This window comes from Eupeodes corollae, chromosome 2 (assembly GCF_945859685.1).
Source record: "Eupeodes corollae chromosome 2, idEupCoro1.1, whole genome shotgun sequence".
Lineage (NCBI taxonomy): Eukaryota > Metazoa > Arthropoda > Insecta > Diptera > Syrphidae > Eupeodes > Eupeodes corollae.
In genome coordinates, this window is record NC_079148.1 from 30,270,494 (window position 1) to 30,298,140 (window position 27,647).

At 33.1% G+C, this 27,647-nt stretch overlaps 2 protein-coding genes across 6 annotated transcripts; one reads left to right on the forward strand and one right to left on the reverse strand.

The window, feature by feature from the left end:
• Positions 1-5,803: 5,803 nt before the first annotated feature.
• Positions 5,804-7,766, reverse strand: LOC129946583 (uncharacterized). The gene has a single exon (XM_056056829.1). It carries the CDS (start codon positions 7,664-7,666, stop codon positions 5,888-5,890), a length of 1,779 nt encoding a protein of 592 aa, XP_055912804.1. The 5' UTR covers positions 7,667-7,766; the 3' UTR covers positions 5,804-5,887.
• A 1,205-nt stretch (positions 7,767-8,971) lies between these two features.
• On the forward strand, positions 8,972-26,140 carry LOC129944644 (histone deacetylase 6). 5 transcript variants are annotated; one of them, XM_056054210.1, is made up of 13 exons: positions 8,972-9,057; positions 9,430-9,492; positions 9,645-9,833; positions 9,918-10,048; positions 13,848-14,031; positions 14,108-14,244; positions 14,310-14,444; positions 14,524-15,224; positions 15,287-15,791; positions 15,853-16,048; positions 16,111-16,746; positions 16,803-16,890; positions 24,879-26,140. In XM_056054210.1, exons 2-13 carry the CDS (start codon positions 9,490-9,492, stop codon positions 25,217-25,219), a joined length of 3,246 nt encoding a protein of 1,081 aa, XP_055910185.1. In that variant the 5' UTR covers positions 8,972-9,057; positions 9,430-9,489; the 3' UTR covers positions 25,220-26,140. The 5 variants fall into 5 exon arrangements, with proteins under 5 accessions (XP_055910185.1, XP_055910189.1, XP_055910188.1 ...); XM_056054211.1 differs by lacking the exon at positions 8,972-9,057 and adding an exon at positions 9,064-9,211; XM_056054212.1 differs by lacking the exon at positions 8,972-9,057 and adding an exon at positions 9,266-9,284.
• The last annotated feature ends 1,507 nt before the right edge of the window (positions 26,141-27,647 follow it).

Below are 27,647 nucleotides of genomic sequence, written 5' to 3' on the forward strand. Positions count from 1 at the left end.
AATTCAGCAAATTAAAAGTGAACAACGGTTGAGGCCAAAGGATGTCCAAAGAAAACTTCACGACTCATAGAGAGACAAATATTTAGATATGGTCTTAAGGATCTATCTTCAACCACTACTTTAATCAAAACGAATTTATCTTGGCGGTTGGCTCCTCATCGCCAAGAAAGGAAGGAAAATATTAAGATTTGGAGTTGCAACACCTGTGATAACTTACGAAGAACTTATCTCCTCCAATTTTTCAAGCAGGTGAAATTTTATAAAATATATTATTTTTAAGAATGGAGCGATTGAACATTAGCAAGTTTAACACTATTGAGCTTTGGATTTTTTTTTCTATTTATTAATTCATTTTGGTTGGTTTACAATGCTTACAATTATAATTTAAATAGAAGACGTTAAAGATAAAAACATATCATTTATCTCAATTAATTAATATTTAAAGGTATCTACTAAGGCAAAATATAATAATCAGCTAATTCATTATATAAAAAAATTCAGAATAATTTAAAACAAACATTTATTAATTAAGTGATTTTATTAGTTACCTGAAAAGTAATATTGGTAATGAACCCACTTTTGTAACCAAAAATAGGAAAGTGGTACTTGATATTACACTTACCTCTGATTCGATCCACAATATGATTTTAAACTGACATGTCTCAAAAGACAATTCCTTCTCTGACCACAAATACATTCAGTTTGAGCTCAAATATGTAGCAAATACATCTACGGGATTTCGAAATCACCGGAATACAAATTGGGAGCGTTATAGGGAGGTACTAGCACAACTGCTTAATCACAACCTTCTTAAAAGCTCCTCCAGTAAAGATGAACTAGACCTTTCTGTAAATCATCTCACCGGAGCCTTAAATGAATCAATGAGAACTTCATGCCCTGTAACCATTTTAAAGGGTAAAAAGAAACCTCATTGGTGGCATAAAGAACTAGAACCATTCAGAAAGAGCTGTCGCAAACTCTTCAACAGATCTAAGTACACTAGATCTCCTTCTGACTGGGACTTATACAAACAAGCTCTAAAGCAATATAAAAAGAATTAAGAAAGAGTAAGAGGTCTTCTTGGAGAAATTTTTGTGGTAGAATAGAAAATACTTCAGAAGCCTCAAGACTCAGGAAAATTCTCTCAAAAAGTCCAACAATACCCAGTGCTTTAAAGACAGAAGCAGGCACGTGGACTATGACAGATGAAGAATCTCTTAATCTGTTATTAGACACCCACTTTGCATTTAAGTCTAACATAATCAATGACTTAACATCAGAGTCTTTAGCTTATACAAGCGATTTAGTTGATCTAATAACGCGGGAAAAACTGCAATGGGCCATAGACAGCTTTGATCCATATAAATCTTCAGGACCAGACGGAATTTTCCGGCCGAACTACAAAAATACTCAGACATGATTATTCCACAATTGGAAATCATTCTGACAAGCTGTGTAAGGTTGAGATATATTCCCAAAGCCTGGAGAATGGCAAAAGTAGTCTTCATTCCCAAAGCAGGGAAACCCTCAAACGTTAACCCTAAAGGTCTACGATCAATCAGCCTATCATCCTTCCTTCTTAAAACCTTGGAAAGATCGATTGAAATTTATATCAGACATAATTTAAAACCATGTCTCATTCCCACAGCTCAACATGCTTAATTGCTTACTCTAAGGGAAAATCAGGAGAATCAGCACTTCACTCGCTGGTACGTATTATTGAATATTCCCTCGAATACAAAGAATATAACCTAGTAGCGTTCCTAGATATTGAAGGAGCATTCAACAACCTCAGTTACCAGGCGATCACCACAGCAATGGATAAGCTGAAATTAGAGAAATCACTCATAGATCTTATAAGTCTCATGCTCAAAAGCAGGACAATAATTTCTAACATGAGAAGTTTTACTGCCACAAGATCGGTGAATCGAGGCAATCCCCAAGATGGAGTCCTTTCGCCTCTTTTATGGAACATGGTAGTAAACGACCTACTTACAGCATTGGAAGCAGAGGGTTTTAAGGTGATTGCCTATGCTGACGACGCACGTTGCGTATCTGGAAAGCACCCCAAGTTCTCTCGGAACTTCTACAAAATGCCCAAAACAGGCTAACTAAATGGGTTTAGCAATGTGGATTGGACGTCAACCCACACAAAACAGAATTAATACTCTTTTCGAGAAGATATAAAATTCCTCAGATTAGCCCACCCAAGATTAGATGAATCCCATTAAGCTTTTCCGATCAAGCTAAATATTTGGGCCTCATTTTAGACAAAAAACTAAATTGGAAGGCAAATATTGATGAAAGAGTCAAAAAGGCTACTGTAGCGCTTTTTACTTGTAAAAAGGCCATAGGATCAAAATGGGGCTTCTGCCCAAAAATAACCCACTGGCTATACACTTCCCAATCAATGTAGTGTATTCCAGGCAAAAGTAATGGCGATTAAAGAAGCACTATCCTGGCTCAAAGAAAACGTTATATCTTGTAAGGATATACGAATCTTCTCAGACAGCCAAGCCGCTCTTAAATCTCTCGCGTCTGTCTCCACAAACTCTCAAACAGTCCACGATTGTCGATCATCTCTGAATGAGATGACGGAACAGTTTAATATTCACCTCATTTGGGTGCCGGGCCACAGAGACAATCCGAGAAATTGTAAAGCCGATGAGCTCGCCAAAAACGGAACACTTCTGCCTTATGTTAGACAAAAACATAACATAGGAACACGAATTGCTACATGCAAATATCTTCTCAAGAATATGCTCTACAATCAACAAATGCTAGATGGTCACAAAGTACCACCTGCCTAGCAACCAAGCAAATATGGCCAAGTATTGACTTAAAACGGTCAAAAGGCTTGATATCCCTGAGCAGACAAAGTATAAGCTCTGCAATTGGAGTAATAACGGGACACTGCCTCATAGGAAGACATGCTCTGAGGCTAGGGGTCTACACAAATGACTTCTGTAGAAGCTGCATGGACGAGGAGGAAGAGGAAACAGTCCAACACCTTCTATGTACATGTCCAACACTATCCATTACTTTCTCGGTAATCCCTTCTTCGATAACACCAGTGAACTGGCAACGATTGACACAAAACGTCTCTCTAACTTTATTAAAAGTACAAAATGGTTTGTTTAAATTCATTACTCTCCCATAAGTAACCTCATTAGTGGTATCACAATGGACCCTTGAGGTCTACGTGTGTCAATGATATCTGGACAACCACTCCAACCTAACCTAACCTAAGTTAGAAGATCCTGACAGACTAAAGTACATTAGTTTTGTTTTATTACTTAATACCATTTTATTAACTGCAAACCAACGACTTAAGATATCCAAGTCTGAGTTGATGTCAGAAATTAAATTAACCAGAGAACTACAACCATATGAAAAGGCCTTATCATCAGCAAATGCTGTAATTTTGCCTTTGAAATTCTGATAGAAAATAGAATTAATAAAGATCAGAAAAAGTAAGGGACCCAAAACCGAACCTTGGGGAACACCAATAATAATTTCACACAAACTACTTAAACTACCATTTATTTTCACTAATTGCTTTCTATTGGATAAATAAGAATCTAGCCATTTATAAATAAATCCACGCATTCCTGCATTTTTTAATTTTCTCAAGAGAATATTATGATCAACTAAATCAAAAGCTTTAGTTAAATCAAAAAAGAGTCCAGTTGTAAACAAATTCTTGTTTATGTTTTCATAAATTTCACTGCAAAATTTTAATAACGCATCTTTAGTTGATTTATGGGCTCTTAATCCAAATTGAGATTCACTAAAAAAATTATTTTTATCAAGAAACTTTAAAATTCTTTTCTTGATTGCTTTTTCAAAAATTTAAGAACAAACAGGTAACAGTAAAATAGGCCTATAATTATTCATAATGCAAGGGTTTAATTTTTTGTGTAGAGAAATGACTTCAGCAATCTTGAGAGCGCTTGGAAAAACACCACGTACACACTTTTATTGAAAATATGTGAAAGTACATCCACAATATTGTAATCAATTTGTTTAAAGATAAAGTTAGAACAATTACCGTTGGTCACAGAACTTGATTTTTTTTTTTAACTTTTTAATGATAAAAAGTAATTCACCAGGCAAAATAGGAACATAAAAAAGACTTTCTGTATTAACATTATCACTAGTTAAACCTTCAGTGAACAAACAGTCATTTCTGTTCCTTAATACCTCAGTAGAGTAATTTTCAGAAATAGAAATGAAAAATGTATTAAAACGTTTAGCAATTTCAGTAGAATCAGTTATTTGAATGTTTTCATCTTCTATAAGTAAAGGCTTTTCTGATTGGTAACTGCGATTTAAAAGTTTATTCAAAATTTTCCATTCCCCTTTAATATTACTTTTATTTTTTTCCAGTTGACCTATAAAATAATTTTCCTTACAAGTTTTAATTTCTGTTGTTAATTGTTTGCATACTTTCTTGTATTCTGTTTTAAAGTGATTATTATTTGGATATTTCTTACATTTTTTACCAAGTTTGTTTTTAAGGCTTACTTTATTCAAAATATATCCTGTCATCCATTCCTTCAGGGGTTTATTCTTACTTTTTTTGATCATATATGTTGTACAACTATCAAGATAGTTACCTTATTTATGAATTTAATATAAGCAAGTGAAGGATCACTTTCATTATAGACACTGTCCCAGGATTCAAATCGTTAAAATAAATTGAGACTAGTAAAATCAATTTTCTTAACTTCACCATCTAATATAGTTACATCTTTGTTAACCACGAAGTCTACGTAATGAAGACTAGTCATGCAATGATCGGTGATACCTAAATCGGCCAATGAGCTAACTGGTTTAACAACACGAGATAAACTATTCCTGCAGAAAATATGGTCAATACATGTTTTAGAGTTTTCAACAATTTTAGTGGGCACATTTATATAAGAATCTAATCCATAAGAAGCCAACAACATTAAATAGTTATCCACGTATTGAGTTTTTTTTCGAGATTTTGGATTTTTACGTTTACCGGATCTTATTTTTTTTTTGTGATATCATAGGTTCTAGAGATGTTCCCATTAACACATTATTCCAAGAAATTAAGCTTTTATTTGCTTGGATAAAAGCTTAAAGACTTCAATATTTTTGTCATTAAATAAAAAAGGTTGCGCAACAGTCCATGAAGAACCAGGGCCTTGGGGCTTAGAACTCTCAACTATTCCTGTGTGCGAGTGATGTTGTCAGAGATGGAAAGGACCTACAGTTTACATGCCGAATCCGAACGACTTATTTGAGAAAGCCCTTTTCATGACAAGAATTATTCTTGGAGGATTTGTCAATTCTTCGCAAGAGGCAGTACCCGTGAAAAAAATTAGATGGCTCTTGACAGTCCAACGCACTAACCATCACGCTACGGGTACTACTTTTTTGTCAGGTTGCGCAACAGTCCATGAAGAACCAGGGCCTAGTGACTTACAACTCTCAACCATTCCTGTGTTCGAGTAATAACGAGGGATAGAGGGGCCTGCAGTTTTTATTCCGAATTCCGAATTTAAGAAAGTACTTTTAACTAATTCCTCGCAAGAGATAGAACCCATAAAAAAAAACTGGTAGGAATTGAACCCAATACCTCTGTTATGTCATATAACGCCATGAGTACTACTTTGGCCATTACGGTTGACACCAGAAATTTGAAAAGCATTTCAGAACACATCTTTTCATCGTGCAACAAAAAGATCCATCAAATAAATTTTTAAAACATACATCTTATATTTATTTAAAAAAAAAACTTTTAATAGATATATAAAATTCTTGTGGCACCTTAAAGATCAAGGTTTTTCTATTCGTGCATGGTAAACAAATATAATTTAAATATATTTACAAATTTTATTTTTTTTTATTTATGTCATAATAGTAAATCTTTAAATAACAGGTCTGTTTTAAGTTGTTTTGAATGTAAGTGATTGTGTAAACTTTGTTTCTTATTTATATCTATGCGATCTATTTTCATTGCACTGTTCGAATAGGTTTCCAGACAACAGCAAAATTCTTCTCGTAGAGCGGCTTCCAATTCTATTAATTTTATCGATAGAGATTTTACATTATTGTGTAGGTCTTTTATGCCACAAATTGCTTTTAAATCTAGTCGAAGCAGCTTAAGTAAAATTTTGGATTTTTCTTGAGATTTTGTAAATATTCTTATATAGGCTGAAGTTTCATTGATATGGGATATTTCTAGCAAAGTTCCGTGCCAAAATGAATCCGAGTTTTTGTTGAAAAATATTATTTTTCTTTTAATTGGAAAATCGACATTATCGTCGTCATCTTCTCCATCGACGTTCATTGCTTCAGAAAAGTTCTGATTGGCGGGAATTTTATAAAACCCTAATTTCTGACAAAGGTAATCCTCAAATGCCACTCCCGATACAGCATATTCTAGTCTGATTTGAGTTTCGTATGACGAAGCAATTACGGTTAGCAAATCTCGGTGCAAATTTTTCTCATCAAATAATAGCCTACACGAATTATTTGAAAATATATCCCGAAAAAATATCGTTGTTAAGAAACATTTCTGATTTAATGTTTTATTGTGTGTGCGAACATCATAGAAGACAAATAAAGGAACATTCACTGCGCTGGACTCAAAAAATTCCTGGATCTTTAACTTAAGGATCAAAACTACGAATGTTTCAGGAAGCAAGTTGACATCTAAACACTGTCTCCAGGAACTGTTTGAAGATTGTTTTTCGTCCGAATCGGAGTCATTAAAAAAGCTCTGAATATTTTGAATATCACAAAAAGACTTATTTAATTGATACAATTGAAATGAGTGGGTTAAATCTCCAGCACCCAGGAGTACCGCTCGGAAATTGCGCAAGATTGTCAGTCGAGAGCTGCAGTTATTAACTATAGGGACTCCAATTATGACAGCATCATTGGCTGTAAGCTTAATCCAAGAATTACCACATTTTGAAAGGATTTGCAGCTCGTCCAAACGAGGAGTTCGTAGAATATTGCAACCAAACAGTTGTGTGCTCTTTAGTTTAGAGAACTCTTTCCTTGATATGGTTTTATGGACTAGCAGTTCAGATTTTTGTTTCTTTATTTTTTCAATCATTTTTCGGTACACATCTGCTGTTGGTAGTTCAGCCGCCGTTAAAGTTTCAATTCCATCTTGAAAACTTGTGTCTATACTTTCGCCTTTGTGCAGGAATGATATTGAGACCTGTGTTTGATATTTGTTTAGCTTGGACACTTGGAAAGACATCACATCTTCAAATTCAGCTTGCAAACAGAATCCCTCCGGAGTTCTTTTAATAACAACCATATAATTCCAGCATTTAATAATTATATACACTATTTTATCGTTTCTATTTAGATAGATATACTTGCCGAACACTATGTCACCATTATTTTGGTTTGGACATGTTTTGGAACTGGCCATAATATCACTAGCTTGAGTGGATGTTCCATTTGTCTCGGGTTCTATGCTATCGAATTTATATTGTATTTTATGAAGTACTGTATGTTGTAAGTCGATAGAGTTTATGGTTTGCTTGTTATAGACTTCGTAAAATTGTAAATTCCTTATGAGGGCTAATTTGGAGCGTTGCTTTCGAGAAATATTCAGATTACAAGAATGGATTAGTTTGTCTTCAATAAAATGGGGCAGATGAGAAATCATTTTTTCTTAAAGAGCATTTCGAGTAATTAACACGAAATGTTTATTTAATAATTTTTAAATTTAAAATTTTTAACTTATTAGTGTTGTAAACAAAAATTACTCTATTCACAATAGGCGCTATTACTTGTCAACTTGACAATTTAATGCATTCAGTAGAAAAGAAACATATTTTTGTACAGTGCATTCAGTAAAGTATATTTTTTTTGAAACATCATCGATTATATATATGTTTTAAATTGAATGTAGTAGTACCCGTGGTGTAATGGTAAGTTCATAGGACTGTCATGCTGTTCTTGTCTTGGATTCAAACCCTGCCTATGCCACCTTAAGTTTATTTATTAGTTCTGCCTCTTGCGAAGAATTGACAAATCATCCAAAAGTAATTCTTGTCATGAAACGTGCTTGCTCAAATTAGCCGTTCATATTTTGCGTCAAATTGTAGGTCCCCTCTATCCCTGACATAATTTGCACACAGAATTGGTTGAGTGTTGTAAGTCACTATTGTTCTTGTTGGCTGTCAGGCCAACTAGTTTATTTTTTGACTAAACTATAGTGTTTTATAAAAAGATGTTCAATTTTATTACTAAAAATACCAGTGTTTTTTTAAAAGAAAAATCAATTTAAGTTTAAGAGGTATGCCAGAACAGTGGACAGTCACTTCTCGATTAGCAGCATTAATTTTCGGTACAACATATGAAATTTCCGATGATCAATTCATACATTTTTGGCTGTAATGTCGGATTAGCTTCACGAGGTAAAGCATTTTCAAAAGTCTTAAAGTATAGGCAACTAAATTCACCTGTTTGAGATATAATATCTTCACAAAACATCAAAAAAACACTGTAGCAATATAAAATGATTGCTATTGTACTCATTGACCGATTGAAAATAAGGAATTATATTAATTTTTAATGAATCAGTGTACTGGGAACTAGTCCATTCCTAAGGACGTACATAGCGACCCAGCATATCATCTCACTCTCACACATTTTCATATTTTTTTCAACAAGTAAAAACAAGATAATCTACTATTTGAGAAGAACTTATATTTTTTTAAAATACATGTTTTAAGATTTAGGACTCCCTGCAAGGCTTTTTAAGAACAAAATTCAAAGCCTCTGGTTAATTAAATTTAATTAATAAGCTTAATTCATAATAAACGTGTAAAACTATTGATATCCTTATAAATACTTCAACACTGAATGCAATCATTGTATTTTCTTTGAACCCTGCTCCCAACAAAATGAACAGTGATTTTTTTGCTTTGACATTTTTCTTTGATTTGACATTTCATTGTCGTCTATTCGGAATGATATTTTGGAGATTTGGTTACAAGGAGTCTGCAACACCTGTCTTTTAAAATCGTGTTTTGTGTACGGAATTTCTGGCGGGTAGAAATATATTTTTATTTTTATAGAGAAAACCCCATATAAATAACATTCCTCCAAATTAAATCACCTTCATTGCAAAACTAAAAAAATATAGGTTAATAAAATCAAAATTGCAACCTTGTTGACCAATCAAGAATAAGAATAAGAACTACTGGTAAAAGAGTGTGGGCATTCATTGTTTTATTTCTGTAATATTTTATTAAAACAAAAGAAAAAAATCATGTATGGTGCGTAGGGGTTTTTCATACAAATATCTTTTATACACAACAAAAAAGGTCACGCAATTTGCACAGTAATGATTTTTGGGCTATGAATAGTTACATTACGCAAAATAAGATCATAATCAATAACTGCTTGTCTTTATTATTAAAGGTTAACGGCATAAACATTTAACTGGTGGTATTAAAATTTGACAAAAATTACTCATTTGACATGGTAAGTTGTTATGTTTTAATAAACATTTATCTAACAAATATTTCCCACTTAAAATAAGACAGTAACTTTTTTTTTGTTTTAAATATGAGCTTTTTTAGTCTCACTCACAATTTCTCTAGCTATGTAGCTACTGACGCTTTTCGATATTTTAGAATCAGAACTCTCCGGTTGTAACTCGCGGAGGAGCACAAAAAGCTAAAATACAAACCCGAGCTATGCTAAAATCAGTCGAACAACGACGTCCAAACGCGACACTTCAAGAAGCAAAGCGTAAAGCAAAGTTGCTCAAGATGCAGCAACAATCACAACAGGAGATTGTTGTTAAAGATATTTTCCAAAATGTAAGTGTAGTATTATTATGTTGTCTCAGCACTTTGTTTACATTACATTAAAATAAAAATATCATCTTTTATATAAATACCTAGGCAATGAGTGCAATAAACTCTGTGCAGGGTTACACTGGGGTTATATATGATGAATCTATGTCCGAGCACAGATGTCTTTGGGATGGAAACTATCCAGAACGACCTGAACGATTTACCAGGATATTAGAAAGGTAATATTTACCTATAGTAAAAAATAATATCTTTAATAAGCTAATGAATATATAAGCAGAGGTATGTATAGAGTTATACTGAATATTTATTAAGAACAATAATTTACCTAAAATAAAACTTTCAAACCTACGTGGCGTAGTATTTAAACATGTTTTAGGGACCTTTAGCCTAATACTTAAAAAATGTTAAAATCTAATATTTTCTTAACAAAGAGTTTGCAAATTTCATAGCAATAGATACTTTATAGTGTAGGTAAGATTCCACATACTATATACATATGTTTCTACCAAATGTATGGACTATGTGCAAATATACGAGTAGTAAATTTAATTCAAGTCGGTCAACTCGTTAAGACTCTAGCTAGATGGGCGTAAAAAAGCAATATAAAAAATAAAAACATTTTTTTAATTAATCCTAGGCTGTAAAGTGTTCACGTACAGGAGATACGAAATTATAGACATTTCTGATAAAAATGTTGATATTTATAAACCATCAAAAAAACAACAAAGCATAATTATCTTCAACTGCTGTTTTTAATCTTTTAGTATACTTGTTTTTAGTTATTTACTTGCATTTTCTGATAGATAAGATATTTTATATTTTGATTAAAACTTCAAGTTTGATGACCTATTAACACAAACGCGATATAAAACATCAAACTATCGGGCGTTATTGTGTATTCGTTTGTTGTGTTTTTGATATGGCCAAGAAGATTTTTTTGAAAACAATAAAGTTACTCTAAAAGATTTCATATCTGAGATTTTAATTTTTACAAAAATATAAATAATATTTTCTTTTCAAATATATAGAAATAAATTCTTTGCCGTAATTTATTTCTTATATTGTAGTGTTTTTGCGCTTCAAAAAAAGCCGCCGTTTTTATTTGATTACTTTTTGTGAAGTCCCAATTACCGGTAATTTATACCTAGTATCTCTCATGCAGCTTGACAATAAAGTTTTTAATTACACAGCTTAGTTTTACGTTAATAGATTTATTGGCATCATAAACTGATAACTTTAAAAAATCTTATAGCGACGATTCTAAATATATGATCCTTCTACTTTCCATTTGAAATATTACTTTTATTATTATTATTTGATGTACATAAAGTATTTAATATTTTTTGCGTATATCTTTTTTATGTTATCTATAGTTTTGTATCCCTTTCTTTAAAGTTTATCTTAATAATAAATTTAAAAAAAATTAATAATACTTTTTGCTTTCAAAATTAACGTTTATTGTGAAAAATAAACATAAAGAGATAAACATCAATGACAATAGGAACACACACAAATTTATAACAATCTCAAGATAATTCATGTATAGTACAGTATTTTGTCGTCGTTCTATTAAAACTCCCTAAGTCCATTTTTTGTGTTTTGAGATAATTGCATTAAAAGTTTGAAATCACCATGCAAATTAATAGATTTTTTGAGTTTTAATTCCTTATAATTTAAAAATTATGCATCGTTAAGCTAAGGGAGTTTTAAAAAAATATAAATTTTGTCATTTGCATGAACTTAGTGTATTTATTTCATTTTTGCGGAAAATGGACTTAGGGAGTTTTCATAGAGCGACGACGATTTAATCTAAATTAGCAGTTTATTTTGTCAATTACTGTATTTTAAAAAGAGAAGTTTTCCCATTTCTAACCAGGAGTGTACAAGGCTGTGGAGGTTAGGTTAGGGTTAGGTAATAGTGGCTGTCCAAGATGGAAACGGACACAATTAGGCCAGTTTAATGACCCATTGTGATACCACATGAATCTTGAGGCTTCCTCCTAAGCTAAATGGAACTAGCTTGAGTCCCTTACGAAACGCGAGAGGCTGATTATACTGATATGATTTAGATCGTTAAAGAAGAACTCTCCTAGGTAATTCTTGCGTTTTCGAGCTAGAGCAGGGCATGTGCAGAGAAGATGAAGAACCATTTCTTCCTCTTCCTCGTCCATATAGTTTCTGCAAAAGTCATTTGAGAATACGCCTAGTCTCGTGGCGCGCTTTCCTATTAGACAGTGTCCGGTTATGACACCTATTATCGAGCTTATATGCGATCTGCTTAGAGAGAGCAAGCACCTTGAACGTTTTAAATCCAGTGTTGGCCAGATGTTTTTTGTGGCTTGACACGTGGTGATGTTGTTCCACCTGGTGCCTGCCCTCCTCACAGCGTCTTGCATTAGCATCAGTTTACAATGGACTGTTATAGAGTTTGTAGAGACAGAGTCCAGAGATTTGATAGCATCCTGCCTATCAGAGAAAATACGGATATCAGATGTTGATATCACGTTTTCTTTGAGACAAGACAAGACTTCTTTAATCCGCCTGGAACACGCTACAATGGTTGGAGTACACAATTCCACCAACCCCTTCTTTGGTTTTTGAGCTATCTGTGTAAAAATGGATTGACTCATCCTCCAAGAATGTTCTATCCTCCCAAAAAGATCTGGTAGGTATAGAAATTTGGAAGTTTCAGTCGAATTGTAGTTGGGGGATGGTGTAGTTTGTGTGCTTTGGAATTGATTCTAAGTACCTTAGAATTACGGAGTTTCCAATGTTGTTGTTAGTCCACTGCGACGAAGTATTGAGGCGAATAGCAGAGCTTGCAGCTATTTGTTTGCTAAAAATGTCAAGAGGTGTAAGGCAGAGCAAGGTGTCCAGAGCCGCAGACGGGGTCGTGCGAAGCGATCCGCTTATACATAGGCAGGCTGAACGTTGGACTTTATTTAACTTATCCCTGTTTATACCTTTCTCTAAAGCAGTCCACCATACTGCCACACCGTACGTTAAAATTGGTCTGATTACCGATGTGTATAGCCAATGCGTGATTCTGGGCTGTAAACCCCATTTATTACCAATAGCTTTTTTGCAAGAAAAGAGAACTACAGTAGCTTTTTTGACTCTTTCCTGTACGTTGCGTTTCCAATTTAGTTTTTTTTCTAAGACAAGACCCAGGTATTTAGCCTCGTCTGAGAATTTTAATTGGATTCTTTTAATATAGGGAGGGTTGACAAATGGAATTTTTTATCTCCTCGAAAATAAGACCAGATCGGTTTTGTGTGGGTTACCACCCAGTCCACACCGATCAGCCCAAAGTATTAGTCTGTTCAAGGCATTTTGTAAGAGTTATTTTAGGATATTAAGATGCTTTCCTGAAACTGCTATAGCAACGTCGAAAACGCTGTGGAAGTTCATGGAAATTCTAAAATGTTTAGACTTGAACTAATCAGTTGTAACAAGAGTATATATGTTTTAATAAATATGATTTAAAAATTTAAATCAAACCAGCTTAAAAGTGTTCATATATGCGTTTCGGCTCGATGTAATGGTTGGGCTCATCAGAAGATGACCATTACACCTTTAATTGACGCATATTTTCTCGAATAAATCGAGATTCCATAAAATATATGTTTTTCCCCGAAATAACTGTTTATATCTTAAGATTTTAATGTTATGTGAAAATAATTTTGGTAAAAGGTAGAAAAATAGGGTTGTCTTGATTTAAGACTAAAATCATCTTTTACTGTTTTTATTAATCCGCAATGAGTACTGTAATTAAAAAAAAAAAAACAATTTTCATAATAAAATGGGTGTTAAAGTCGACTGGAAATTAATTATTTTGATAATTTCAAAGGAATACTTTCAACAATATGCACTTTCTCATTTTTCAAAAATGATTAATATTTCTATTTATTCACAATATCATCAAACATTTTATTAAAATTTAAGAATTCTTTATAAAATAACATTATTACCAGCTTGCATCTTAAATAAAATACATTTTTCTTATTTTATTTTTAGATGTAAGTCGTTGGGCCTTCTTGATCGGTGTCAAAGAATACCTTCGCGAAGGGCAACAAAAGATGAAATCCTTCTAAAGCATACTGATGAGCATTATGAACTTTTGAAGACAACTGCAAACATGAAAGATGAAGCAAAACTGGAAGATCTAAGTTCTCAATTTGACTCAATTTACCTGCATCCGGTAAGACTAAAGTTAGCCGCCCACAAAAAATTATGTATAAGCTAATCAAAGTTTTGTTTTGTTTTTAACAAAATAGTCAACATTCGATTTGTCACTCCTAGCCACTGGTTGTACAATTGATTTAGTCGAAAATGTTGTCAATGGTAGTCTCCAAAATGGAATGGCAATAATAAGGCCGCCCGGCCATCATGCCATGAAAGCTGAATTTAATGGGTCCGTACAATGATACATTTTAATCTATAAGTAAAAGTTATGTATATGTTTGTTTTTTATTCTAGATATTGTTTCTTTAACAATGTGGCCATTGCAGCGCAGTATGCATTGGATATTCTAAAACTTCAGAGAATCTTGATTGTCGATTACGATATTCATCATGGCCAAGGAACACAACGATTATTTTACAATGATCCAAGGTTTATATTCCCCATTGTACTTCTTTTAAGGCATAATTTTAAATAATTGATGTTTTTTTTTTAATTTACTTTAAATCAGAGTCCTTTATTTTTCAACTCATCGATACGATCATGGAACTTTTTGGCCAAATATTAAAGAATCAGATTTTGATGCAATTGGTGAAGGTGCAGGCTTGGGATATAATTTTAATCTTCCATTAAATCAGCCAGGAATGACTAATAGCGATTATTTAGCTATTTATCAACAAATCTTAATTCCAGTTGCCGTTGAGTTTCAACCAGAGCTCATTATTGTATCGGCAGGCTATGATGCTGCTCTGGGATGTCCAGAGGGCGAAATGGAAGTGACACCTGCATTTTATCCCCATCTCCTTAATTCTTTCGTTAAATTAGCCCAATCTAAAATAGCAGTGATTTTGGAAGGTGGTTACTGCCTGGAATCATTAGCAGAAGGTGCCGCTCTAACACTCAAAACTTTACTTGGAGACCCATGCCCTCTTTATGTGGAAGATCTGACGCCACCTTGTGAGAGTGTTCAGGACACAATTTTGAATTGCATTTACGCTCATCGTCCGTTTTGGAGATGTCTTCAGATCCAGCAGACGTACACCATGGAAGAACTAAATAATGTGAACCCTCAGCCAGATTTACATAAAGTTAGTCGAATTTTTATCGGAGGTCCACCTCTAGAAGAAAGGTTTCCCACAAGGGATTGTTATCCAGTTCAAAGTCCAGAAACAATCCAAAAACTAGATGCACGTTTGCAATGGCTTAAAGCTGGTAATTTTCAAAAATATTTATGAACGGTGAATGTTTCATTATAGTTTTATGTTTTTTTTTAGAAACGAATCTTTCAGTGCCACCGGTTAGAGTTTGTTATGTTTATGATGAAATGATGCTTGAACATCAGAATATGTTCGAAGAAGGTCATCCCGAGCAACCCAAGCGAATTAAGACAATTTATGACATGCATTTTGATTATGGCCTTCTAAAACGAATGGAGAAACTAAAATCGCGTCATGCAACAACAGATGAGATATGCCTGGCTCATACTCGTTCTCATTTAAATTCTATGCGTCGCACTGGTGCTAAAGAAGAACTTGCGGCAATCGGTGAAAAATACAATTCAGTATACTTCCATCCAAAAACTTTCGAATGCGCTACTTTGGCTGCCGGTTCAGTATTACAAGTAGTTGATAGTGTTCTTAAGGGTGAATCGCGAAGTGGAGTTTGTATTGTTCGACCGCCTGGCCATCATGCTGAACCCGATGTACCACAAGGATTTTGTATATTTAACAATATAGCTATAGCGGCACAATATGCCATACGTGATCACAAACTGAAGAGGTATGTTAGCTACAAAATTATTCTTTTTTTGATCCTAAAAATAATCTGTTTGTTGTTTTAGAGTTCTCATTGTCGATTGGGATGTTCACCATGGAAATGGTACTCAACATATTTTTGAGAATAACCCGAATGTTCTATACATTAGTGTGCATAGATACGACAATGCAACTTTCTTCCCCAAAAGCACTGATGCCAATTATGATGTTGTAGGCAAAGGACTGGGTGAAGGCTTCAATGTTAATATTCCTTGGAATAAAGTAAGTGGTTTTGAGACTTTATTGAAAGTTCATGTGAGTTATTACATACTCTTTCATTGTAGAAGGGAATGGGCGATGCTGAATATGTACTTGCATTCCAACAATTGATCATGCCAATTGCTTATGAGTTCAATCCAGAACTTGTTTTAGTATCAGCTGGCTTCGATGCTGCGATTGGTGATCCTCTGGGCGGTTGTAAAGTAACACCAGAAGCATATGGCCTGTTCACACATTGGCTTTCAGCCCTAGCAAATGGACGTATTATTGTGTGCCTTGAGGGTGGCTATAATGTGAATTCGATTTCTTACGCTATGACAATGTGTACAAAGTCTTTGCTTGGCGATCCATTACCCCCGATAAGCACGCCGAATATTTCTTCTAAGCCCTCGGCAGCTTATAGTAGTTGTATTGAAACAATTCAAAACTGTCTAACGGTGCAGCAGCGCTACTGGAATCACCTTAAGTTCAACAAGAAACTACCTGAATGTTCAGGAGAAAATAATAATGAGGATTTTCTTTCTGCTACACTGAAAAATTTAAATATTACTTCCGATGATGCTCAAGGCGCTGCAGGAGGTTCAATTGGAAAAGCTCCAACTCCACCACCTCCTCTAGTTGATGACGAACAACAGCCGGGGACCAGTAAACCTGCTGAGAAGGTAAAAACTTTGAAGGAATTTGTTAGTGAGAATCTCGAGGTAAAATTTAGAAATGAGCGATTTCAATTGAAAGACTTATAAATGGTTTTCAATAGGCACTGCAAAATGAAGAGATGTTTGCGGTTGTGCCGTTAAAGACTTGTCCACATTTATCTCAATTGTGTCCACAGGATGCACCGACAAGTAAGACAATTTGAGTAGTTTTGATTTAGAATTGTTTTTTTTTTCCAACAATTATATTGTTTTGCTTTGCACTTTGCTTATACCTAATTGTTTTTGATTTTTTTTCTTTTTGCCAGCATGTTTACTCTTTACCATTCTTTTAAAACTCCTATTAATTATTTGTAAATGCTTACATTTATTTGAGTACGTTTCAAATCAGAACTTACCAAAGAACTATAGATATCCCTTTCTTTTACTTGTTAAGGTATTCAAATATTTTATTTTTCTCTCTCTATTTGCAATTAATTTTTATATAAGTCTTTCTTAATGTAGATTTGAAAAAGTAAGAAAAGCATGAGCTATAAATATTCAGTGCTATCGCTAGTTTTATCGTTACAAAAACTTTTACGAATCCCAATATATACTTAGCAAATCCCTTCGGAATTCAAGTTTGCATTAAACTTTCCACTTCCACTTCGTATTTGTTAATAGTTTATTATAGGAATAGGTAAAAGTTTCTAGTTATAATCTTTGTATATATATTTGAATAGTACTATTATGAAGAGGGAACGCTCGACCTGACATCTTTTTACGACTTCCTAAACAATTCGTTTCACATGTTTTGCATGTGGAATGTATTGAGGTGGGTGCAAAAATGAGTGAGAATTCCAATATAAAATAATAAATTTCCAGATTATTAAAAAAACAGAAGATAGAGAAAAATGTATTCAAATTCAGTGAAAGTTCGAGGGAGTCAATAAAAATACATTTTTGTTATAATTTATTATTTACTCGTATATTTTGTATAATTTGTTTTTTTTTTTTTTTTTTTTTTTTGATTGGTTGATTGGCAATGAAATCCTTTAAAAAAACACATAGAACAAAAAATAGAAGAAAAATTAAAATATAAACTTTTTATGGTTGCCAATTAGCAAAATTAAGGTTTTCCCTATTTGTTTCGAATCATTTTCAAATGAGACAAATATTTTAAAACCATGCTAATAATAGTGCGAACATTTTTAACTTAACATAGGAAGATATTGTAATGGGTCCGATATTTCAAATTGAAAATTTTGACATTTCTCGAAATTTTAAGGTCCCTCGAGTCGAAATAAAAGATTTTTAGAGAGTTGTCTGTGCTTGCGTGTGTACGTTCGCGACTTTTTTTCGTCGTCCATAGCTCAAGAACCAGTAGAGATATGGACTTGAAATAAATTTTGTTATACAGATAATAATGTAGAAAGATGCTAAAAGTGCTCTCAAAAAAATTGCGTGGGTGGTTTTTTTGACATAGTAATTTGAAAAAAGGGTAAATATTTTGGTAAACCCTAAATATCTCACGAACAATACCAAACAAATATATTTTTTTTGAAAAATTCAAATTAACGTTTTTTAATAAATCAAAAAAACTGAAAAACAAAAAATTGTTCACCTAGAAAATTATACGAACAAAAAATGATTTTATCTCCAAAACAATTTTATGTAACGAAAAATAACGTTTTTGCATCTGGTAAAATTATGAAAAAAATTTAATTGACAGTTTTTGTACAAAATATAAAAAAAACAATACTAATACTTGGTAAAAATGTACTTTTACCTCAAATACCTTTTTAAAAATTAAAAACATTGGCTTCAAATTAGTTTTATCTCACAGAAAATATTATTTGCGACATTTACCTATTTTTTATTAAAATCCAACAGTTAAGTAATTAATCGGAATGGAAAGTTATCAGTGTGGGTTGCATCCCAGCCACTATATTGAAAATATATTCATGTTCAAATAACAGCTTTAATGGTCACTTATTTAAAAGCTCTTTTTAGTAGATTTGATGTTAGCAGCATAGAAATAAATCAATAGTAATTGACGTGAAAATTAAAATTGACAAAGATTTAGTTAGAAATAAAAAATGAATTTAATTTTGATTTGAAATTTGATGTGTGTTTCTTCAATGTTAAGGTTTTTTGATCTTTATTCCTTAATAAAATTCCTTAAAATTAGAATGTCATTTTTGTAACGTGATTACTAAAATAATTAATTACACCTGACAAGCCGAAACCATTTGCCATTTTTCCTAAGAATGCAAGAAGCAAGAAGAAGATAGTGTAGTAATCTTTAGGCATTTGTCCGTTTTGTAAAACAACCAAAATAAGGGTGAGGAGAATAGTAGGTTCTTAAACTAATTTTGTTACCTTTTTGGTTTAATACATTAATTTAACAAAACTTTCTTAAATTTTGATCTACGCAACAACCTGCCAACCTAAACACATACTGTCATACTAATTCATGTACCTATTTTAACTCCAAAAGGATAAATATAGAAAATGGGAATGGCCCAAGCGCCTTGACTACCGGACAGCGGGATCGAATTATTAACACCAACACACAATCATCTTCCTCTATAACATCACAACCGAAAATAAAAGTAAACCGCACACTTCAAATCCAAAATTTACTGAAAGTTCTTCAATGGAACATGAAAGGTTACTCAAATAACTACGATGAGCTTAATCTTCTTATAAAGGAACATTCACCTTGTTTTATTTCCTTGCAAGAAACGCACTGCTCTTTTCAATCTACTCATGTTGTCCCAAAATCGTATATAGGATACTTTCATAATTTTCCAACAAACTTTACGAATAAACAGGGTATTGCTGTTTTAATAAAAAATAACATTCCCCACAAACAGATAGCAATTAACTCTAACTTACTAGTCCTTGCTATAGAAATACAATCTGGCATTAAATTAACGATTGTTTCTATTTACATTTTACCTCATCAAAATTTTAACAAAAATGACCTAATAGATATTCTGTGTCATATAAACACCCCTGTTTTACTAACAGGAGATGTAAATGCTTGGAGTGTACTATGGGGATCGCCCAAAACTAACGCTAGAGGCTCTATTATAGAAGATTTCATTCTAAGCTCCAACCTCTCAGTTTTAAATGATGGTTCGCCCACGCATTTATCAACCCACAACACTTTGACACATATCGATATTAGCTGCTGCTCTGGCTCTTTACTACCAATAGCAACTTCCCACACTTTAGACGACCTTCACAATAGTGACCACTTTCCACTAATTACAACTTTTGATTTAGGAATATTCAATACACAAGTTATTAACTCCCCCAAATTTATAACAGATCGAGCAAACTGGCCTAGTTTTGGATTTAACATAAATAAATACATGGCAAATAAACCCGTATATTCAGACTTAAACAAAGAAGCCGCCTTACTGGTTAAAGCAATTCGATATTCTGCTAACTTATCAATACCACAATCTAATCCTAAAATAAATAAAAGAGTTGTACCGTGGTGGACTCCGGAAATAGCTAACCTTAGATTAGTTAAAGTAAATGCTTGGAAAAAGTTTAAAAAAAACCATAATCAATTAAATTTAATTAGTTATAAAAAAGCAAATGCCGCCTTTCGACGTCAAGTTAAAATCAGCAAAGCCAAAAATTTAAATGAATTTACTTTATCAATAAATAGAAACTCAACCACCGCAAAAATATGGAGCAACATCCGATGTTTAACAGGAAATTTTCCTTCGAAAATAATAAGATGTATAGTGTCACCTCAAGGCCCCATCTCTAATCCTTCTAAAATTTGTAATTACTTTGCTAATATTTGGTCTGAAGACTCGAGTGATATTAATTTTCCGGTCAGTTATTGTATAGAAAAAAACGTTTGCATCAATAAAAACATGCAAATACACACAACTGACACCTCGGCTCTATATATCGAAAACCCTATTGAACTCAAAGAACTTGAAAGCTGCCTTACTAAACTCAAAGGTAAAACCCCAAGTCGGGATAGGGTATCTTACCCGATGCTAAAAAACCTTCCCCTTGAAATAAAATGTAGGCTACTGAACTTATATAACAATATTTTTTCAACTGGAGTTATACCTCTGAGTTGGAAAATTGCTTGTGTTATTCCGATTCAAAAACCTAAAAAAGACATATCCACCATTAGCGGCTACCGCCCAATTTCTCTTATCCCATGTATTTCTAAAATCATGGAAAAAATAATCGCGAGGCGTCTTCAATGGTTTACACAAAGAAAAAATCTAATTAGCCCCAATCAAGTTGGTTTCAAACCAGAAAAGGGTTGCATCGATGCACTTTTACATATTGATAACTACACAACAAATGCTCTATCATCCCGGAATCATGTTTCAATCCTGTCAATTGACTTTGAGAAAGCGTTTGATAAAATTGGGATACATCTTGTTCTGAACAAGCTACACTCTTGGAGGGTAGGTCCTAAAATAATACAATACGTAAAATCATTTTTAACTAGCCGAAGATTCTGTGTAAAAACTAACAACTCCTACTCTTCAACATATAAGCTTCACAACGGCATTCCTCAAGGCTCCCCGCTATCAGTGGTCCTGTTTCTTATTGCCTTTCAAGAATTATCAATAATTGTAGATAGACATAAACTTCTAGACCATTGCATCTATGCAGATGACCTCTATGTCTTGAGTAAATGCAACGATTTAGTCAAAACTAAAGAAATGTTCACTAACCTGATAAATGAAATTCTTGTTTGGTCGAATACATCTGGTGCTAAACTCTCACTAGAAAAATGTAAAATATTGCATATTTGCCGAAAACTAACTTGTTCTCAAACACTACTACTTCTTTTAATAAAAAATATAAATGGAATGATCACATAATTAATCTTAAAAAGAGCCTGGCTGACAGAGGAAACATTATAAGTTATTTAGCATGTAAGAAAAGTAGTGCACATATTAACACATTATGTAACGTTGTCCGAGCCCTTTTACTTAGTAAAATTGATTATGGTCTTTGTATATACGGAAGTTGTCCTAAGTCCGCACTAAAAATCATCAAACCGATGTATCATCATGCAGCGAGAAGGAGTATCAACGCTTTTCCCACCACCCCAATTAAAAACATATTAGCAGAAGCAGGACTGCCCTCAATCGAAGAACAAATTATAAAAACAAGAGGAAACTGCTTTGCCAAACTTTCGTTCTCATCCGGATCTATAGCTGAAAACTGTTTTAAGTCAGCAATTCGCCGGCATATTCCTAAAAGAATAGCATCCGCAATAGAAACAGTTGTTGAAGTTGCAACTGATTTGAACCTTCCATTGAGACATTACTCCAAATATAAGGCCTTGCATCCACCTTGGACAATCAAAGAGTCTTCTTTTATTCTAGACCTTAACTTCAATCGAAAAGGCATTACTGACAACAGATACTACCGTGCTATCTACAATGACATCTCTAACGAACTGAAATCAAAAGGATGGTCTTTTATTTTCACCGACGGGTCAAAAATAAGCGAAAGCGTGTCATTCGCGGTTGTCGAAGAGAATGGATTGCTCATTAGCACGGGTCTACTATGCGAACAAGCTTCTATTTTCACGGCAGAGGCTCATGCTATATTGGAAGCGGCCAAAACTTCTCTAAAAAGAAAGGGTAAATACATTATAACAACCGATAGTATATCTGTTATAAACGCTATCCGTAATGATAAATACAATGTTTCCGTTATAAACAAAATTAGAGACATTCTCATTCTTTCACCAAAAAAACTTAAAATAATGTGGACACACAGGAATTCAAGAGAACGAATATGCCGACGAAGCTGCTACTGCGGCTCACAAAACACCACTCTACCTCTTTGAAACATTCACTAAAAAAGACCTAGCTAACGCTATTCAAATTGGCAATGCAAAAATGAATCAAGAGGAATGGAAAACATATATTCACCACTACGTCACCATTAACCCAAAACGAGACAAGCCAAATTACCCAACATCTACAACAAAAATCGAGAACACAAATTTCATAAGACTTCGTTTAGGTCACACATCCTCCACCCACCAACATCTGCTCCGTAAAGAAAACCCTCCGATTTGCACTACATGCAACGCAGTCATCGATATAAAACACATTTTGGGCTTAGGACAATGTTCACTACCTAGTTCCATCATAAACGATATTCTTAAAAATAAATCTATTATATCAATTTTAAAGGCTCCATCCATAGAAAATATATTAATAATTAATGAATTTATAAAAGCATCAAATATTTCTATATAAATTGTATCTAAACATTAGAGCCGTTAGTCCCTGCAGCTTGTGCTCACTAAACAATATTACCATTGTAATTATTTTATAATTATCTTGTTAATAAATAATAATAATAATAATAATAATAATAGAAAAATATGTTTTAAGATAGGTAAAAATGCATAAATTCTCATTTTTTTCCAATTTTAACACAGTTGTTTCGCACTGCAAAATATTAAAGTAAAAAGTCTGAAGCTACTATTAGAAGGTCAACGTTAACTGTAACGCGTTGACTCTTTGACGTAAAATAGACGTCATTTGTAGATCTACAATAATTAAAAACCACACAATAATTATGTTATAGGCTTACACTGTACCAATTTTAACATTCTTTCAGACCCTAAAATTGTACCTCCTTCAATAAAAGGTATACCACTAATTTTTACCAATGAAGCCAAATACCTTGGTCTGATATTGGACAAAAATTAATACAGGAAAGAGTTAAAAAAGCTACAGTAGCTCTTTTCCTTTGCAAGAAAGCTGGGGTTTTCAACCTCGCATAACCTACTGGCTATACACATCGGTCATCCGACCAATACTTATGTACAGGGTTGCAGTATGGTGGTTTGCACTGGAGAAAGTCACATACTGCGACATACTCAGCAGAGTTCAGCGCACTGCATGTCTCTGCATAATCGGGGCATTGAGAACCACACCCTCAGCAGCTTTAGACACTCTCCTCCATCTGACACCCCTCGACATCTTCAGTAAACAAGTGGCAGCGAGTACAGCGATAAGACTCGACGCCTCATCTCAATGGACCAACAACAATGTGGGGCACTCCATCATTTTGAACCTCTTTGGTTCTATACCAAAGTACATAGACTACACTATACCTAAACCCCTATTTGGAAAAAACTTTCAGGTATCCATTCCATCCAGAGATGAATGGGAAGACAAAAAACTCCTGGATAACAAAAGTATTCATTTTTATACAGATGGATCCAAGACAAATTGCGATAGCAAATTCTAGGTGGCACAACTTACCCACATGCGCAGCCACAAAACTCATATGGCCTTCACTGGACCTAAAGCGCTCTAAAGACTTGTTATCTCAAAGCAGACTTCATATTAGCTCCCTAATAGGTGTCCTTACGGGACACTGTCTTATAGGCAGACACGCAATACGACTTGGCGTAGCCTCAAATGACTTCTGTAGGAGCTGTATGGACGAAGCAGAAGAGGAAACAATCTCTCATCTCCTATGCACTTGCTCTTTCACTCAGACGCAAACTTCATGTGGGGGAATACTATTTTGATAATCCCAGTGAACTAGCTAAAAAGGATATCAAATATCTTCTTCGCTTTATAAAAAGCTCAAAATGGTTCGACTAGTTAGAAGTAATTCTTTAGATTCATGTGGTATCACAACGGGCCTTTCTCTTGGCCTAAGTGTGTGGATTCTAAATCCGCAGCCACGTTAACCTAACCTAACCTAACCAGACCCTAATATGAAAAAAAAATAAAAATAACGTTGGCTTAAATAAATATTATTTTGTCTAATCGTGTGATAGTCAACATCTTAACAGAAAATCAAAAATCAAATGAATATAATTTTCAGCCAATTGATAAGTATAAATAAAAAAAATCTCAGGTAACGTTGGTAACGACTTATTTTTGTTTAGATTAGAGTAATTTATTTTATTTATTTATTTCAATGTCTTTATACTTCCAGTCGCTCTTAGATTCCACACTTAATTTTCGTCCGCCTTTAGTACCAAAATGTTGTGTTCCATGATAGTACTATTCAAATTAATATAAAAAGTTATAATGTAATTTCTGATAGAACTTATTGACATTATGTTTTTATTGTTTATATTTGAATATTTTTTTGTTTTAAATATTGTATTGTTACGAATTATATTTACTACATTTTTGTATTTCTTTTCACAGTAATAGACGTAACTACCCCATGCTTTGAATGCTCTTCCACTATCGAAAATTGGTTATGCTTAATTTGTGCCAAAACACTTTGCGGACGCTATGTTATGGAACACATGTTATACCATAATTTAGAAAGCAGTCATTCTTTAGCATTAAGTTATAGTGATTTGTCAGTTTGGTGTTATCCGTGCGAGTCTTACATTGACAATAGTAAACTGCATGTATATAAAAATTTAGCTCATCGAAATAAATTTGGCGTTGATATGGTATGGTCTTATGAGAATGAAGACGTAGCCGATAATAGTGATGATGATGATGAAAGTAATTATATCGTGTTACATTCTAAATGATATTTTCTTGGCTTTATATTTTTTAAGTACAGTTCATTTAAAATATTAATATTATATAAAAGATATCTTAACTTATCTTATTTCTGTTAAATTATATATTGGCGGTTATTTTGAGATTATTTAACATCTAATTATTTTTTCGTTTAAATAAAAGAAAAATAAGATTGTAGATGAATTATTCAACAATCATATGTATAAGTAATTATTGAAAACAACAAAACTCGGCTAAAATTTGTTGAATTATATTCATTGGGATATTTTTGTTTTAGTACATTTATTGAAAAAGGAATTTAATTTAGATCGAAATGCAATAAGATTGTTGGTGTTCATTTTTAATTCTTTCAGGTGCCAGTTCTAGTTTTCATTAAAAAATGCTATAGTAAGGTTTTGATACAACTTCTTCGATCCTTAAAATAAACTTCTTGAAAAAACGGAAAGTTTCAACTTTAAAATAAATTTTTCCCTTATTAAGTTCTTTGTACTTCATTAATACATCTCTATGGTAGAAATAACTGGGCATTTACAATTATTTTTACAAATGTATATGTAATACATATATAATTTTGTTAAATAATTATTATTAACTTACGAAGAGGTAGGTATGGTTAAGAGTACAAAACTGAATTATATTAAAAGACGTTTGACTAACAAAAATTGAAAGAAAATTAATTTTTTAGAGTTATTGCACATGTTTAGTTTGTTAACTTTTTTAATTAAAAGGAAAACAAAATAATTAAATTTAATTTCAAAACTTTTTTTCTATTGTCTTTAAAGTATTCATTGGCATCTTACAATAGCTCTTATTATACTCAAAAATCTAACTAGCCAATTCAAATTGTTATTTATTTATGAACTTCTAAACCTATTAATATGTTGAAATAAAATCTATATTATATAAATGTACATTTATATATTCTTCTAGTTAATATTATTGTTTTATTTAGAATCAAGAATTGTATAAAGGATCGCTTTTAGCTTCCAAGACTTTATTCCAGACTCTATTCAACTATTTGTAGTTTTTTGGTAAACACAAATATATCGGGCTTTAATAGTCACTTGATACCATTATTATTATATTTTATTAACTATTAATTAAAATTACAGGGTAATATACATAAAAAAGGAGAGAGCCTAGTTGCGAAGACTATTGGCTCTGCTTGTTATTAAAATGTCTATACATTTAAGTTGAGGGTTGTAAGAAATTTATTTACATTTTCGATATTTGAGCTAGTGGGGGTTTTCAATACGTCATAGATCGATATATTTTTGAAGATTGATGAAAGAGCATTTTTCGATGATTGACAGTTTTCGAGGAGGTGAGTTAAACTCATGGTTATATTGCAGGTGGAGCATATCGGTGCATTGTTTTTGTTTAGAAGGTGTTTGTAAGCTGATGAGGTGTGACCAAGTCTTAAACGGATGTAGTTAGAGATGATTTTTAGTTTTGATACGTTTGTAGGGTATTGAGGGTAGGTTTTATGTTCGTTAACTTTTTTATAATGGTGGTGGTATAGACTCCTTTCGATTTCTTGTTTTTTTCTCAAGGTGTTCAGTATTTGGGTTTTCAGGTCTTTATTGGTGTATATATTGAATTTATACACTGGTGATTTGTTGGTAGAGTTTGCTGCTTTATCAGCTTCTTCGTTTCCACGTATATTTTAATGTCCTGGGGTGGAATCGGCTAAGGTGATTTTTGATTGTCACCTTTGTGATTATAAAAAGTGATCAAAGTAATTTTTGCGTCTGTGTAGGGTGATCACCAAATATTGTTTAGAATTTGGTATCACTTTAAAAGAAATTCACTGACGTTTGTTACAATTTGTTACAATTGTAGTGTATTGTGGTTGTATTCAAAAACCGATCTGAAGCTATCCGGATTATGTAATTATAAGTTTTGATGTACCAAGTAGCCACCAAGTAGGCAAAACATCAGCCTGCATAATAGTCAGCATTTAATTTTTCTCGTTGAGCACTCTGTCTCCATACAAAGCTGTCGTGAGCACACCCTCCATATTTTGCATTTATTGCCAGAATTTATCTGTTCTCGTTGCAGATCTAAGCTACAAAAATTAATGAATCAAAAAATTGACTTACGATCATAGCGTTTACACTATGTCTTCCTTTTCTATTGAAATACATATGCTCATTTTCCGAAGGGCGCAGAATCATAATATGACTCCCATCAATGCAGCCGATTACTAGGAAACAAATAATAAAATAAACAAGTAATAAAATTAGTTTGGTAGTACCCGTGGCATGATGGTTAGTGCGTTGGACTGTCATGCAAGGGGTCTTGGGTTCAATCCCTGCCTGTGCCACCTTAATTTAAAAAAAAAATTATTTTCGCGGGTACTGCTTCTTGCGAGAAATTGACAAATCCTTCAAGAGTAAAGAGTAAGAACTAGCCGTTCGGATTCGGCCTAAAATT

What these genes read in the sequence shown, in the direction of transcription:
- LOC129946583 (XM_056056829.1), bottom strand. Translation starts at nt 7,666, where the DNA reads ATGATTTCTCATCTGCCCCATTTTATTGAAGACAAACTAATCCATTCT.
- LOC129944644 (XM_056054210.1), top strand. An exon ending in ATGAAAGCTGAATTTAATGG is followed by an intron (nt 14,245 to 14,309) that starts GTCCGTACAATG and finishes TTTTTATTCTAG; the next exon opens with ATATTGTTTCTTTAACAATG. An exon ending in TTATTTTACAATGATCCAAG is followed by an intron (nt 14,445 to 14,523) that starts GTTTATATTCCC and finishes ACTTTAAATCAG; the next exon opens with AGTCCTTTATTTTTCAACTC.